General features: G+C 53.1%; 1 protein-coding gene across 15 annotated transcripts in view; it reads left to right on the top strand.

Annotated features, from left to right (window-relative positions):
• DAB2IP (DAB2 interacting protein) overlaps positions 1-11,275 on the top strand; it is an 85,824-nt gene extending 74,549 nt beyond the window's left edge. For 11 of the 15 annotated variants that reach the window (XM_023223726.2, XM_023223722.2, XM_023223730.3 and 8 more), the window contains 4 exons: positions 38-190; positions 1,981-2,174; positions 7,199-7,286; positions 8,090-11,275. In XM_023223726.2, the coding sequence (XP_023079494.2) occupies positions 38-190; positions 1,981-2,174; positions 7,199-7,286; positions 8,090-8,257 (603 nt within the window). In that variant the 3' untranslated portion in view covers positions 8,258-11,275. The remainder of the gene's footprint in view (positions 1-37; positions 191-1,980; positions 2,175-7,198; positions 7,287-8,089) is intronic. The other 4 variants (XM_023223733.2, XM_023223723.2, XM_023223721.2 and 1 more) reach the window with 2 other exon arrangements.
• Positions 11,276-14,355: the final 3,080 nt, after the last annotated feature.

Genomic DNA, 14,355 nt, shown 5'->3' with positions numbered 1-14,355 from the left:
CCTCCCTCCAGCCCCTCACAGCTGTGTTTCGTTGTAGGGCCCTTCACCCGTGAGCCCCAATGCCCTGGACCGCACAGCCGCTTGGCTCTTGACCATGAACGCGCAGTTGTTAGAAGACGAGGGCCTGGGCCCAGACCCCCCCCACAGGGATAGGCTAAGGAGTAAGGACGAGCTCAGCCAAGCAGAAAAGGTAAAGCTGGACCCTGGCAGCTCGGGGCAGGGCGGGGCTGTCTCCCGGGAGCAGCTGGTAGGAGTCTCTCCTCCAGGTCCCCCAGCAGCAGGTGCTTGTGTCCTTGTGAAGGGCTCGTCCCCTCTGAGCCCCTGTTCCCTGTGAGGATAGCAGTCAGTGGGGTCTGGAAGAAAAGTAACAAGAGGGATGGATTAGCAACTTAGACCTGAGGCTTCCCATCTACCGATTGGAATCACCAGGGAATTGTCTTAGATACAGACTCCTGGGACCTCTGGGAAGGCTCCTTAGCCTGGGGCAACTGAGGCAGCTGAGCTTCCTGAGGACCTGGGGGTTGAGGGGTTGAGGGGCTAAGGGTGCCCAAGAGATATATAGAGCCCCCCTGAGGGAGCCTAATACCTGAGGAGGCAGAGGCCTGGGTCCCCAGGATGACTGGGAGAGCCACCCCAGCCTGGCCTCCGGGGCTTGTGCCTGCCCACGGCCTGGCTCTTCGCCACTCTGGTCTCCACCAGGGCCTGGGAAAGAAACAACAGTTACCAGCGTTGGGGGTGTGGTCAGGCTACCATTGAGATGTTTTCTTCCTCACTCCTGGGAAAAGAACCTATTCTAAAAATCAAAATCTCACTCTGCCACACACATCTAGCATCTGCTGGGGAAGGGGGATGCTTTGTTGGTCTCCCAAGCCTTCCAGCTGTGGCAGCTGCTCTGGATCGGGGGGTAGTTTTTGTCTCCTACTGCCAGCTGCAGTCCATGTAGACGGAGGAACCAGTGCAGGCCCCAGATCGGCAGGTGCTTCTCCACTCCGCTCTGGATGCTCTCGCCCCTCCGGGCCCCAGGAAAGCCTGTGGCAGCCTCTTGAGCAAGGGTATTGGGGTCAGAATGGCAGAACTTCTCCCTGGCCTCAGGCGAGGCCCATCTCCATGCTGCATCCTGCTGCCACCACCATCCCCGGTCCACTACATCCACCTGCTTTCACCATAGTTACGTGAAGGGGACCAGGGGACAGGGGACACAGTGCTCCCAGAGCCAGAGTTTGGCTGGGGAGCGAGGAGGCCTGGCCTCACTCCAGGCTCTTTGCATCCCTGTGTCCTCATGGCGTCTGGCCCCTCTCAATCCTGGCGTTGGCCTTTCCTCACTCAGCGCAGAGCGCCTGGCTCCTCTGTGCAGCCACGCCGCTTCCCAGCCTCGTCCACATCCCTGTTCCTCCCTGATGGTTGGGGTCTGTGCTGGACTGAGGCAGCTCCGAAGCCTGGACCATCTGCCTTTCAATTCTCTCTCTCTCCATTTCCTCATGCCACTGCCACCCTCTGGCTTTAGATTCAAACAGAGGCTGGGAAGCTGGGATCTTACCCTGCTAGTCAGTCGCTCTCCATGTGACATGGTCTCCTTGTCTGGGCCTCAGTTTCCCCTCCTGCAGAGCTCCCACCTCTCAGGGTGCTGTCACACGTCCTTCGTATATCCAAGGGTTCTTTAACCTTTGTCATAAAAAGTTCAAAGCCCTAGTTACACCCTTACTCCTGGGATTTGGGTTTGAGTCTTCATCCCCGCCGTAGCCATACAGGTCAGGCTGGGAGCTTGGAGTGGAGACCCCCTGGTAGGGTACAGGCACACGTCTGGCTGCAGCCCCCACCAGCTGGGCTCCTTGGGCATCTCTTTGCTATGTGAAGTGGGCAGGTCACAGTCACTGGGGCCTTCCAAGTGGGGCTCCTCCTACCCTTCCTCCCACTGGGGCTGACAAAGCTGTGCTCTCTGTGTCCTGGGTGCTGTGCCCGTGAATGCTGCTCTCCTGGTAGGACCTGGCGGTGCTGCAGGACAAGCTGCGAATCTCCACCAAGAAGCTGGAGGAGTATGAGACCCTGTTCAAGTGCCAGGAGGAGACGACGCAGAAGCTGGTGCTGGAGTACCAGGCACGGCTGGAGGAGGGCGAGGAGCGGCTGCGGCGGCAGCAGGAGGACAAGGACATCCAGATGAAGGGCATCATCAGCAGGTGGGGCCCACACCTGTCTGGCCCGGCCACAGGCACAGGCAGGGAAGCCATCGCGGCCTTCGAGGAGGCCCCTGGTGGGAGAGCCTCCTCAAAGGATGAGCTGAGTGTGGAGCGGAGGGAAGAGAGTGGCAGTGGGAGCAGCGTGAGCACAGGCCTGGAGGTAGAAGGTGGCCTAGAGGGTGGGAAGCCCACGCAGAATGCAAAGCTGGTGATGAGGCTGGACCAGTGACAGCTGGCTCCCGATGGGCCTGAGCCCCTACATGGAGCCATGCCATCTTAGCACTCTCAGGGATGCTGAGAAGCTAGATTGGGGGGTGCCAGGGAAGACAGGACCCAATACAGGGTAAGAAAAGTGGGAGTGAGTATCAGTTACGTACAGTAGGTGAAGGTGGAAGACACAGCATAGCCCCCAGATTCCTACCAAGAGTGTCTGGGTGTGGGTGTATCAGGGTGCCAGTTACTGAGCTGGGAACTGTTGAGTGGTTTGGGTCGGGGGGGGTGGTGGTGCCAGTCTGATATCCTGAGTTTTAAGCCTGGGTTATCTGGGAAAGGGCTTTGGAGGAACAGCAAGTTTTAATGCTGACTCTCATCTTTTTGAAGGCTTACGTCAGGCCCCATGGTGACGCCTCCATCTCTGTCTCTGCCTGTGGGTAGGGCATCCCTACCTTGGTGTCAGGCAGGGAGTGCAGTCAACCCCAGGGTCCCAGTCATGGAGTTTACTTCCTTCTAATACCAAGCACGGGAGGACAGACAGTGTGTCTTGTTTGCATTGGCCTGGTCTAAGACCCCATCAGCCGGACAGACCAAGCAGGTGTGCAAGAGCCAGGAAGGCCTCCACTCCGTGCTTTGTCCATGGCATAAGGCCTTCCCGGAGTCCTCCTATTTAGACCACCTATTTCTCTGTTCCTGACTGTTGTTTGCTTCATTTACTTGTAGTTTTGTTCATTATAAAATAGTTAACATGAGTGAAACCAGGGTGTTTAGAAACCTGCTGTTCACTTGATCTCCAGCTCTGTTCTTGGCTCACCTTGTGTGTGTTTCCAAGAATGGAAGTGCTTTTCAAATGTGGAGAAATGCCTTCTCCACATTGTTTGTATTGTCTGATGTTTGCATGTTCTGAATTCAGAGACTTGCTTAACACGTTCGTTTCTACTAACCAATCCTGGAATATTTCCTCCCTAATGTAAGTGCCAATTAGGTAGATAGTGTTCAAGTATTCCATATCCTTACTGGCTTTTCTATTTCTCCTTTCATTCCAACTGGTGTTTGCTTTATATACACTGAAACTATTCTTAGGTGCATACACATTTAGGCTGTTTATGTACTATTGTTGAATTAACCTCTGTCATTATAAAATCACCTTCTTTATCCCTTGGAATATTCTTTGCTATGAAATCTGCCTTGTCTGCTATTAATGTAGCCACCCCAACTTGCTTTTGATTTGTGTTAGTATGGTATAGCTTTTTTCATCCTCATGCCTTTAACTCATTGTCTTAGTCCATTCAGGCTGCTATAACAAGATACCTTAGACTGGGTAATTTATAAACAACAGAAAATGTATTGTCCCCATTTCTGAAGTCTAACATCAAAATGCCAGCAGTCGGGTATAATGAGGACTCTCTGCTTCATATTATAGTGCCCTGTTGCTATGTTCTCACATTGTCGGGGGTGTGAACAAGCTCCCTTGGGCTTCTTGTATAATATAAAAGCACTAATCCCATTTTTGAAAACAAAGCCCATATGATGTAATCACCTCTCAAAAACCCTACCTATTAAGATAATCACCTTGGGGGTTAGGTGTCAACGTATGAATTTAGAGGGTGACACAAACGTTCAGAGCATAACACCCATCTATATATATGAAGTGAGTTTGTTTTATAGGCACCATACTGTTGGGTCTTGCTTTTGTCTAAATGTTTCTGCCTTTTAATTGGATTGTTTTGACCATTTACATTTAATGTAATTATTGATATATTTAAATCTGTTGCTTTGTTTTTTTCTTTTTTTTTTTTTTTTACCATCTATTCTTTTTTTCCTGCCTTCTTTTGGACTATTTTTTTTTACCATCTATTTTTACCATCTATTCTTTTTTTCCTGCCTTCTTTTGGACTGAGTATTTTTTTTAATGATTCCATTTTGTCTCCTATCGACTTATTAGCTATATCTCTTTTTTGCTCTAGGGCAGGGATTGGCAAACTTTCTACAAAGGAGCAGATCAAAAGTACTTTAGGCTTTGTAGGCCATATGGCTCTATTGCAACTGTTCAGCTCTGCTGTTATAGCAGAACTATTTATGTGAGATGGCTGTTTACAAAAACAGGCAATGGTCTGGATTTGGCCCTCACCCTGAGGCTGTAATGACAGGGAGTCTGTCATTGTCTTTGTTCCTCTGTACTTTATGTATCTGTTTTCCCTGGCTATTTGTAAGATACTTTTTTCTTTTTTTTAAATCACTGGTTGTCAGTAGTTTGATTGTGATGTTCATTGGTGTGGTTTTCTTCTGATTTCTTGGGTCTTGGGTTGTATGTCTGCAGTCCCACCTCCCCGCATTTCTTTCTCTGGGATTCCTAGCACACGTGCATTAGGCTGACTCATATTGTCCCGTATCTCACTGATGCTGTATTATCTTCTTCATTTTTTTTCTGTTTTTTGTCTTTGATAGTTTCTATGACTATGTCTTCAAGTTTGCTAATTATTTTTTCTTCAGTGTGTAACCTGCTATTAATCTGATCCAGTATTTTTTCACTGCAGATAATTATATTTTTCACCTCTTAGAATTTCCATTTTGCTTTACATTCCATCAGTTTTAATTCTCATTGTGCTTTTACTTCTATTTTCTGAAACATGTAGAATGTATTTATAATACCTTGTTGTTTTCATGTCCTTGTCTAATTCTGCCATCTGTGACATCTGAGTCTGTTTTTACTGATTTATTTTCCGCCTGCTTACAAGTTTTTCTGCTTCTCTCTGTATACTTAGTAATTTTTGGTTGGATGCCAGGCATTATGAATCTTACAGTTAGGTGCTGAATGTTTTTGTGTCCCTTTAAATCCTTTCTGGGGGCTTTGTTCTGGGAGACAGTTACTTGGAATCTGTTCAATCCTCTCGGGGTTTCCTTTTAAGTTTTGTTAGGCTGCGTCCTGCAGAGCCTTTCGTCTCGGCCTAACGTGGCCCTGCTGCTGAGGGGGTTTCCTTCCACGGTCCTCTGTGATTCCCAGTGTTAGTGCGTCACTCCACTCTTGCTGGTACAACATGAACTGCTTCTGGGATTGTTTTGTGTTCTCCTTTCCGATAGTTCTTGCCTAGCCTGGTAATTTTCTCATCTGCATGCAGATATTATTCAGTCAGAGACACAAGGGGAACCCCCACTTGGGAGCTATGTGGAGTTTCTCTGTGCCTCTTGCTCCTCTCTAGCTGTCTGCCCTGCAAGTCCCACACTTTGACTTTCCTGACCTGCCTGTCTCCTCAGCTCAGTGAGGCTGCGGACTCTGCCTTCCCTCTGCTTCCAGGCCATTCACTGGGCTCACCTTGTTGATTTCTGTTCTCCTAGAAATTGTTGTACTGCACTGCCTGTATTATGTCCAGATTTCTGGTTTGTTTGTTTGATTTTTAATAAAGAGATGGGGTCTCGCCATGTTACCCAGGCTGGTCTTGAACTCCTAGCCTCAAGTGATCCACCCTCCTTGGCCTCCCAAAGTGCTGAGATTATAGGCGTGAGCCAATGTGCCTGGCCCTATTTGTTTTTAAGACAAGGGTAAATACAGTCTCCTTCCAATCTAATTTTCCTTAACAAAACTAATAACCTCCCCACACCCCACCCCCAGCACAAGCTTTCCTCAGAGTGGTACCTTCCTGTACTGGGGAACCTGCCCCGAGGGTCCCCCCCTGCCACCACTCCTCCTGGTTAGTGCTCCCTGAACTGCTGCCCTGCTGCCCCCATTACAGTCCCGTGTAGAACCGGCCCCAGCACTGTGGCTCCCTGTGTGTCTGCTGTAAGTGGGCCAAGGGCTTGCCCAGGGTGCGGTGGCTGCTCTGGGCTGGAGGAGTCAAGAGGGCAGAGATGGAGAGAAGCCTTGGGAGTGGAGGGCTCATCTTAGAAGAGTGTGCAGAGCAAGGAGAAGGGATGCTGAGGCCAAAGCCCTGTGGCACCCCCATGTCCAGGGGCAGACAGGACAAGGCGTCTGAGACAGGCAGACCCAGAGAGTGTGGAATTCCAAAGCCAAAGGAGAGTGGGAAGGTGGGAGTGCCCAGCAGTGAGAGTGTCTCAGGAGCCAGCCAGGTGGGGCCAGGGGGCGCCCAGGGAGGGAGCAGCAGGACGGAGCCAGCCTCCTGCCCACTGAGCCTCTGCCGGTGGTGTCCCCCAGCCTCTGCTCATTGTCCTGCCTGCACACTGGTCCTTCAGGTGTCTCCTACCGATGTGCCACCTCCCAGCCCACCCTCCAGGAGAAGTCACTGCTTTCTGCTCTTTGTTCCAGGGACCTGAGCTTTCCACTAGAGCAGCTGCTCCATGCAGGGTGTAGTTAGTTACTCGTGCCTCCTGCCCTGTGAAATCCTTGAGGAAAAGGACTAGAGTTCATTCATCTTGGTACCTCGAGTGCCCAGTGCAGAGTCTGCACAACTTTGTGAAGATAGCAGGGGCAGGGCGGAAAAAGTTCTAGAGCTTTTCAGGGACTTCGTCATTCCACCACCTGCCTAGCTCTAGGGGTTTTGAAGATCTAACACCCATTCCCACCCATCTTGGCTCCTAGAAGAACATCGGGAAGGGGGCAGCCCAGGGGCCTCTGGGGCTTTAGGAGCAGCAAGTGTGGGATGTGGAGGTGAGGAAGGAGGCCCAGCAGTGTCAGTTGCTGGGAGTTGGCTGGAAGGCCTCTGTCCCAGGCAAGTATGGGAGGCAAGTCTGTGACCCAAGGAGGGGTCTCCTAGTGTGTCCCTGCTCTGGGGTGGGGGTTGATGGGCTTGTTCCCACACCCTCCCCACCTCTGCTGCCTCCAGGGCCAGCCTGACTGTCCCTGTCTCTGGCTATAGGTTGATGTCCGTGGAGGAAGAACTGAAGAAGGACCATGCAGAGATGCAAGCAGCTGTGGACTCCAAACAGAAGATCATTGATGCCCAGGTGGGGGCTCTGGCCCTTTGGTCAGCCACAAGAGTTAAAGGGCCTGGGATTAGGAGGGGGTGACTTTAGCCTCTCTATCCTCAGTCATACCTCACTGCAGACACTGAGGGGAATAAGAAACCAGAATCTCTGCCCTGAGAAGTCAGACCTGTGGTCTTAGTGGGCCACAAGCTCACTGGGACAGGCTGTGAAAGGAGAGAGACAGCTCCTCCCCTGCCGGGGCTCTTGGTGGGTATTGTCTTTCACCAGGACTGCTGACCAAAGAGTGGAAGCTACCAGGAGGGAGGTGGGGTTAGGAGTGATGGCAGACTGGTCAGAGGGAGCAGAGGGACTCTTGTTCACAGCTGTGGCATCCAGGCTGCATTGAGGGGAAACATGAAAGGCTGTCTGGCTCCAGCCTCCTTTACTCAGGGCTGCACTGCTTTCTTTTACTCGCCCAGGAATAGGCTGGGCCTTGCTCAGACTGTAAACTGCATAGACCAGGAGCTGTGACCTCTGGTGTGTCACGCAGACACATGCGAGCAAGGGTGCAGGCCCCAGGGGCCTCAGGCAGCCCATAGATAGCACCAGAGCTGCTCCATTTGGGATGATAAGCAGGCAGCAAGGCTGTGTCCATGATGCTGCAGAGGCCTCTGCCCGCCTTCTCTTGCCAACGGCTCACATCCTGGAGCCTGCCTGCCCCCCTCATCTCCAGGCTACCCCATTCCCCACTATCCCAGTGCTTGTCGTAGGTACACATGGCCCTAAGGAGGCCCCTAAGGAGCCTGTCCCATGACCCCCGCTCACACCCCCGTTGTCCACAGGAGAAGCGCATTGCCTCGCTGGATGCCGCCAATGCCCGCCTCATGAGCGCCCTGACCCAGCTGAAAGAGAGGTACAGCATGCAAGCCCGTAACGGCATCTCCCCCACCAACCCCACCAAATTGCAGATTACTGAGAACGGCGAGTTCAGAAACAGCAGCAATTGTTAACCTGCCTGAGGAGGGAGGAAGCTACCCAAGGAGAGGGGGACTATGGTGGCCAAGGGCAGGGTTTCGGCCTGGGGAGGCACCCACGGTTGCAGCCCCAGCGCAGGTGTCAGGGGACCGAGCCTCCCCTCCCCGCCGCTGTCCAGGAGGTGGCCGCAGAGGGAGCCGCCAGAGACTGAAGCAGCATGAGGCGAGGTCACCAGCCGCTCCCTATGGGGTGCGGGCAGAAGAGACTGCACGCTGGGGAGTGGGGACAGCCTGGTGGGGCAGGGGGCCTGCCAAAAACATGTCTGTTGGTTCCTGAATGTGGTGTGTCCTTGTCCTCCTGGATCTGGCCGAGTGCATGTTCCCCACATCCGTGCCAGGGAGGGGGCTTCTTGGAGGGGGGATTCAAGGGCTAGGGGCCTACACCTGTGGCTTCCCCTCGCCTCCTTGGGGGGCCCAGGACTCCCTGGCAGCCAAGCCCTGTCCTGTGGGACCTGGCACTTGGTGGATTGGTTGGCAGGCAGGAAGATAGGAGGACACAGGGCAGGAGGTCAGTGTCCCCTGCCTGTCTCCATCCGAAGCACCGGCCACTGCATGCGGCCTATTGGGACCTTCCTGGCTGTGAGGAACTGAGGATTCCTACCCACCCACCCCCTCTGAACCTGTCCCCGGAGCGCCACCTGCCACCTTCTTCGCTGCCTTAGTTGTATTGCCAGATAGACCCAGTGAGGACCATGGCTTTTTCTTGTGAGCTCTTATCCCTGTGGGGAGGACCCACAGCTTCCCACACTTCCCACACAGGCCCAGGCTGATGCTCTAGGGCTCCCAGAAGCCAAAGATCTGGCCAGATGGCTCTGAGCACTGTATCTGCCTTCTCCTGGGGCCCAGCACACCCAGGGCACAGTGGCCCTGTAGGGAGTGCCACCTGGTGCTCACCCTGAGAGAAAAGGTGATCCTTCCTCTGAGTGATGGTTTAAAAAAAGATTCTAACGCCTGCAGGCCCTGAGAAGGTGGATAACTGTGATTTTTTTTCCTTTCACAGTATGCATTAGAAACAAAAGCCCGCTTGCTCGCTTGCTGGAACACAGGGGCCTTTTAAGTTGAGCGTGCGCACTGCATGGGAAATAGCGGCCCTGGAGGATGTTAGACTTGCTCCCTCTCCAAGACAGCAGCAGCCTGCACCCAGCCCCGTGTGTGCGGCCGGCCTCCTCCTCACCCTTCCCGGCCCCCGGCCAAGGACCCAGGCGCTGCATACAGGGGAGGGGCGCATCCCACAGCTGGGGCAGGTTTTCCTCAGCTCTAGGCTGTTCCGTAGCTTATCTGCCTCTCCCCCACTTTCAAGACAGATGAGCAGGAGCTTGGGTCTCTCTCGGCCCCTGTCTGTTCCCAGCCCCTGCAGATTCTGAGCAAGGGCCCTGGGTAACAAGGGTGGAAGTGGGGCCTTTGCCAGCAGAACCAAGGCAGGGTGAGCTGCAGGAACCACCCCGCTGCCCCTGCAGCTGGAATGTGCCACAGAGGCCCCACCGGAAGGGTGGATGTGCTGGAGGGGTGGCCCAGAGCTATACTGCATCCACCCTGAGCTCGGGGACAGGTGACAGCAGCTGCTCTGGGAAGGGGCTCTTAGATGTAACCTACAATTCAGTTAGGCTAGAGACAGATGCTGGTGGAGGGAGGGCTGAGCCACCAGGGGTCACAGACCACAGGAAGATGGGAGGCAGGAGCAGAGGCCCTGCCCCCACCCCTTCCTGCCCCACTCCTCTGTCTTGTCCCCACCCGTGCGCCTTCGTGCCTGAGACCAGGGTTACCACACAGGCAGGGACTGGCTCTAGTCTCATCCTCCCACTGCCCAGTGAGCCCTGCCCTCCTCTCCCCAGCCCCCTCCCACCGCTGCCTCGTAGAGTGACCTCGGACAGAGCCTCCTTAGCAATACGGGGAGGCTCCCAGGGCCTGGACAGGCAGGCTCGGAGGCCACCCGCTGTGGCCGGTGCCAGCTGCCCTTGCAGGGGTGGGTGAGCTCTCAGGCCGAGAGCCTTATTTACCTAGTGCAAAAACTGTAAAAGTGTACAGACTCTTCACAGATTTTTATCTTAATTGCAAGTCTGCCGATTTTGTAAATGTTCTTGGTGTTTGACTGTAATGTAACTATCTCACCTAATGGTTGTACATATCCTTTGGTCCTGGTGCTGCCGAGGGCTGGCCGGGACTGCTGCTCTCCCAAGGGTTTTATTTTATTTCTGAATCTAGAGAACAGTATTGGGCAGGAGGAAGAGGCTTGAGGTCTGCAGGGGTTGTTTTCCATACCTGTGGCATTTATGTGTTGGCTTTGCAGCTGCTGTCTGGGTAGCAGCTGCTGGGGTGCTTTCACTGGGCCAGTCAACGGGGTCTCCTGCCCGGGCCACAGAGAACCTGAGTTCCCGGGAGCTGGGCCCTGCCTGCAGCCAGGGATGGGATTGCCAGAGGCCCTGGAGGGAAGGGCAGTCCCTGCTGGGGAAGAACACAGCCCCGGGGTCCCCTGGTCACTGAGACTCAGCCTCTACTGGAGAAAGCCACGCCCTCCCCGCTAGCACAGAGGCCTGACTTTTTTGCTTAACTTCCATGTTCTGGGTGATGGAAACTGCCAAACCTCATGTCAGTGAGGACTCTTTCCAACTGCCCAGAGAGTGGGGGTGTGGAGGACCGAGGCTACAGCTCCACACGCCCCGGTCCCCCAGAGCATCTGCCCCAAGTACACCTCCCCTTGCGCCCCGCACAACTGCGGGAGCCAGACTGTCCAGGGAAACAGCCCCTCTTTTCTACACACTCAGCCACAAAGCCCCCCAGCCCCCACACCGCGTCCCAGCTCCCCTCTTTTGTAAGTATGTGAAAAGGAAAAAATGCAAACATTGGAGTTTGGGCTGGAGCTCCTCCCTCCAGCTGCGACTTTTAACTATGTAATAATGTACAGAGGAAGCTGTTGGTGTTCTAAGACTCTGTGTGGCTGTGCAATTTCTGTACATTTGCAATTAGAAATATTAAAGATTTATTTAGCTATTTTAAGCCTGACTCGTGTCTCCATTCAGCTGTGTGATGTTACAGGGGTGACCCTGAGTCCGGAGTGGACACTGTCCTTTATCAAGGGGACCCCAGCATCTGGTTCACTCTGGTGGCAGTCGTGGGCAAGGGATACCCCTAAAGCCAGTGGTGGTGGTCTGGCCAGCTTGGCTCACTGGGTGATCTGGGATTGCCCCTCCTCCTCTGAGTTGGGGGGGGTCTCTGCACCAGGGAGTAGAGCAGTTGTCCTCTTAAAGGCTCTCCCTTGACTCTGACATGTTTGGAAGAAAAGTCTTCGCTGGCCCCACCACCTCCTGGGAGATAGGGCAGCCCCAGCACCTTCACTGCAGCACACACTGGCTCTTGCCAGGTCCTGCATTTAAGTGCTTTCTCATCCACTGACATCGGGCTCTGGGAGGGAAGAGACCAGGGAGAAGAGGTTGGCCCAGGTCCCAGCAAGTCGTGGCAGGGCTGAACTAAACATTTCCAAGCTTTCAACACCTTGAAAGTCAGACTCAGGCCCTCCCAACACGGACCCACCTGAGAGGCTGAACCCAGGCCCTTGTTGGGAAGTAACCAGCCCCCAAGCCCCTTCAGCTGCACCTGTACAGAGAACCTTGCAGCCCTGGGTCCTGCCCTACATCTTCAGCATATCAGGATCTGGTCTTTCGCACAGTAACTCCAGATGCTCCAAGGGACAGGTCCTAGTCCCAGCCCTAGCCCAGACCCCTCAGAAGCAGACACTGCCTGGGCCGAACTTCTGCTGGGGGCAAGGATACCTCTGGTCAGAAAGTCAGGTGGAGCTTCAGGTCTTTCACCTAGACAGGTGCCTCTGGCTTTATTCAGGGATTGGGCCCCAGAGAGAAGCCTCGGGCCTGTCCTTGTTCTTGCCCCTGCAGCCAGCTGGAAGCAAGTACAGCAGAGCCACACACTGGAGCAGGGCTGTACCATCACCCTCGCCAGTGGCCCCTGTGTCTCACCTCCCACCCTCCAGCACCCTGGCTTCTCAGGCTGTCCATCTCTAGTCTCCTGTGAGGACCCCTTCCCTCCACTTGAGCCAGCCACCCCTGGGGCCCACCCTGGGCTGCTGTCACCTCTGACCTCCTAGGAAAGTGTCATGCATGCTGCTCACAGTGGACACTGCTGCCAAGCCACTTCTGCTCATCCCCCACATCAGCACCGGTCTGTAGACTGGCCCCTTTTCTCGCCAATCCGTGTGTTCTCTCTGCCTTCCCCCACCAAGCCTAGACCCTGTGGGCTCCCTCCTCAGTCCCTCTCTTGACAATATTCCTTGACCACTTCGGCCCTGGGTCCACCCAACAGCCGTAATCTCCGGGCCACCAAGCACTGCAGGAGAAAACTGAAAAACACCCCAGTTCTGACTGCCCTGTGGGTCCGTTCCCGTCTCCATTCTCAGCTAGGCCTTCCTCTCATTCTCCACCCCAGTTAATCCAAACTTGTACCTCTTTTCAGATCTCCTAGCCAGCCAACTGGCCCTTCTCTGAGCCCTGCCTCCTCCCACACTGGGGGACCCTCCCCCACCCCGTCTCCCCAGGCCGACCACCAGCATAGCTACCCCACCCCTCAGCAGCGGCAGGAGAGGAGGCAACCTATTTCTTCCCAAGGCCGCCCCTTGCCAGTTCCTGCATCCCTGCCTTTTGCTGCCTCCGTGGCCTCAACCTCCAGCCAGCCCCGCCCACACCCCGCTCTCCCACAGCATAAAGTGCTAGGTCTCCACTTGCTCTAGGCTGTCTGCTTTTCTCTCCTTCAGCCAAGCTTCTTAAATGTATACTGCCTGCAGCGGCCTGCCATCTCCACAGCCTCAACCCTCATTCTCCCCTCGCCCCTGAAAACCTGACTTTGACCTCCCGCTCCTCCAGCGCCCCGTTGCTTCTGCACTGCTGTCCCGTCCCTGGGCTCAGGGACCGCCATCCCTCTGCTGGGGAGATGCTCATAAAGGACACAGAACTCAAGGAGACAGCAATGAATGGGACAAATAAATCATTTGATGTTGATAGGAGGCATTTATTTTCCTTTTATACTTGTATAAATGTAAGGGGTACAGGTGCAATTTTGTTGCATGGATATATTGCATAGAGGCTGAAGTTGGACTTTTAGTGTATCCATCACCCAAATAGTGTACATTCGCCCATTAAGTAATTTCTCATTACCCATCCCCCTTCAACCTCTCCACCCTTCTGAGGCTCCAGTGCTTACCATTTCACACTCCATGTGCACGCATTATTTTGCTTCCACTTGTAAGAGAGAAAATGCCATATTTGACTTTCTGAGTTGTTTCCGATAGCAGAAATTTATAATGAAGACACAAAAGGCATGAACTTCTATTTGTGGATAAAACAGCATCAACTAGAAAGCCAACTGCTGGAAATGCAAAGGAAGAAATTGACAGAAACAACTGCATTTGAGACTAACACACTACTAGTATTAGTTTATTACAGATCAAGGAGGCAAAAAAATAAGAACCAAGAGGATTTTAATAATTAATAAGGTTTAGTAACCTGGGATGCATCAAGCTCTTACCCTAGAGAGAGCACACCCTTTTTTCAATTATAATTTGGAACACTACCCGAAGCTGACTGTATACTGAGGTATGAAGAAAACCTTAGAAAGTTACCCAGAGAACAAATTCGGGCTACATTCTGTGTCTTGAAGCAAAAACAAAGACTCAAAACCCAGAGATTGGTAATAAATGTTGAATTTTTTAAAACCACCATCAATAAGTTTAAAAAAATAAATATTGAATCAATAGATTCAAAAAGAAATTTGTCTTCTAATTGAACCAGAAGTATTGGTATGTTGACCACATGGATTTCTCTCCTTTCCTCCGCAAACCACTATACTGACAGAAAAGAAATAAAAGGGTTATCCTCTATAAGGACAAAATTAATTTGGGAGATAAGAGAATTTGGAAAACTTTGGCAGATGGAAGGGGATGAAGGAAGGAAGGAGTGAAGGCAAATTTAGCAGAGCAGAGGGAGAAACCAACCGGAAATGAGCTTATCAGGTCCCACAGAACCCCCAGAGGCTCCGCAGTGGGAGGTCCCCCTCACTGCGGAGCCAGGACA

Source organism: Piliocolobus tephrosceles, chromosome 14 (genome assembly GCF_002776525.5).
Source record: "Piliocolobus tephrosceles isolate RC106 chromosome 14, ASM277652v3, whole genome shotgun sequence".
NCBI classification, from domain to species: Eukaryota; Metazoa; Chordata; class Mammalia; order Primates; family Cercopithecidae; genus Piliocolobus; species Piliocolobus tephrosceles.
Note: the sequence above shows the minus strand (reverse complement) of the source record. Positions and strands in the feature narration are given on the sequence as shown.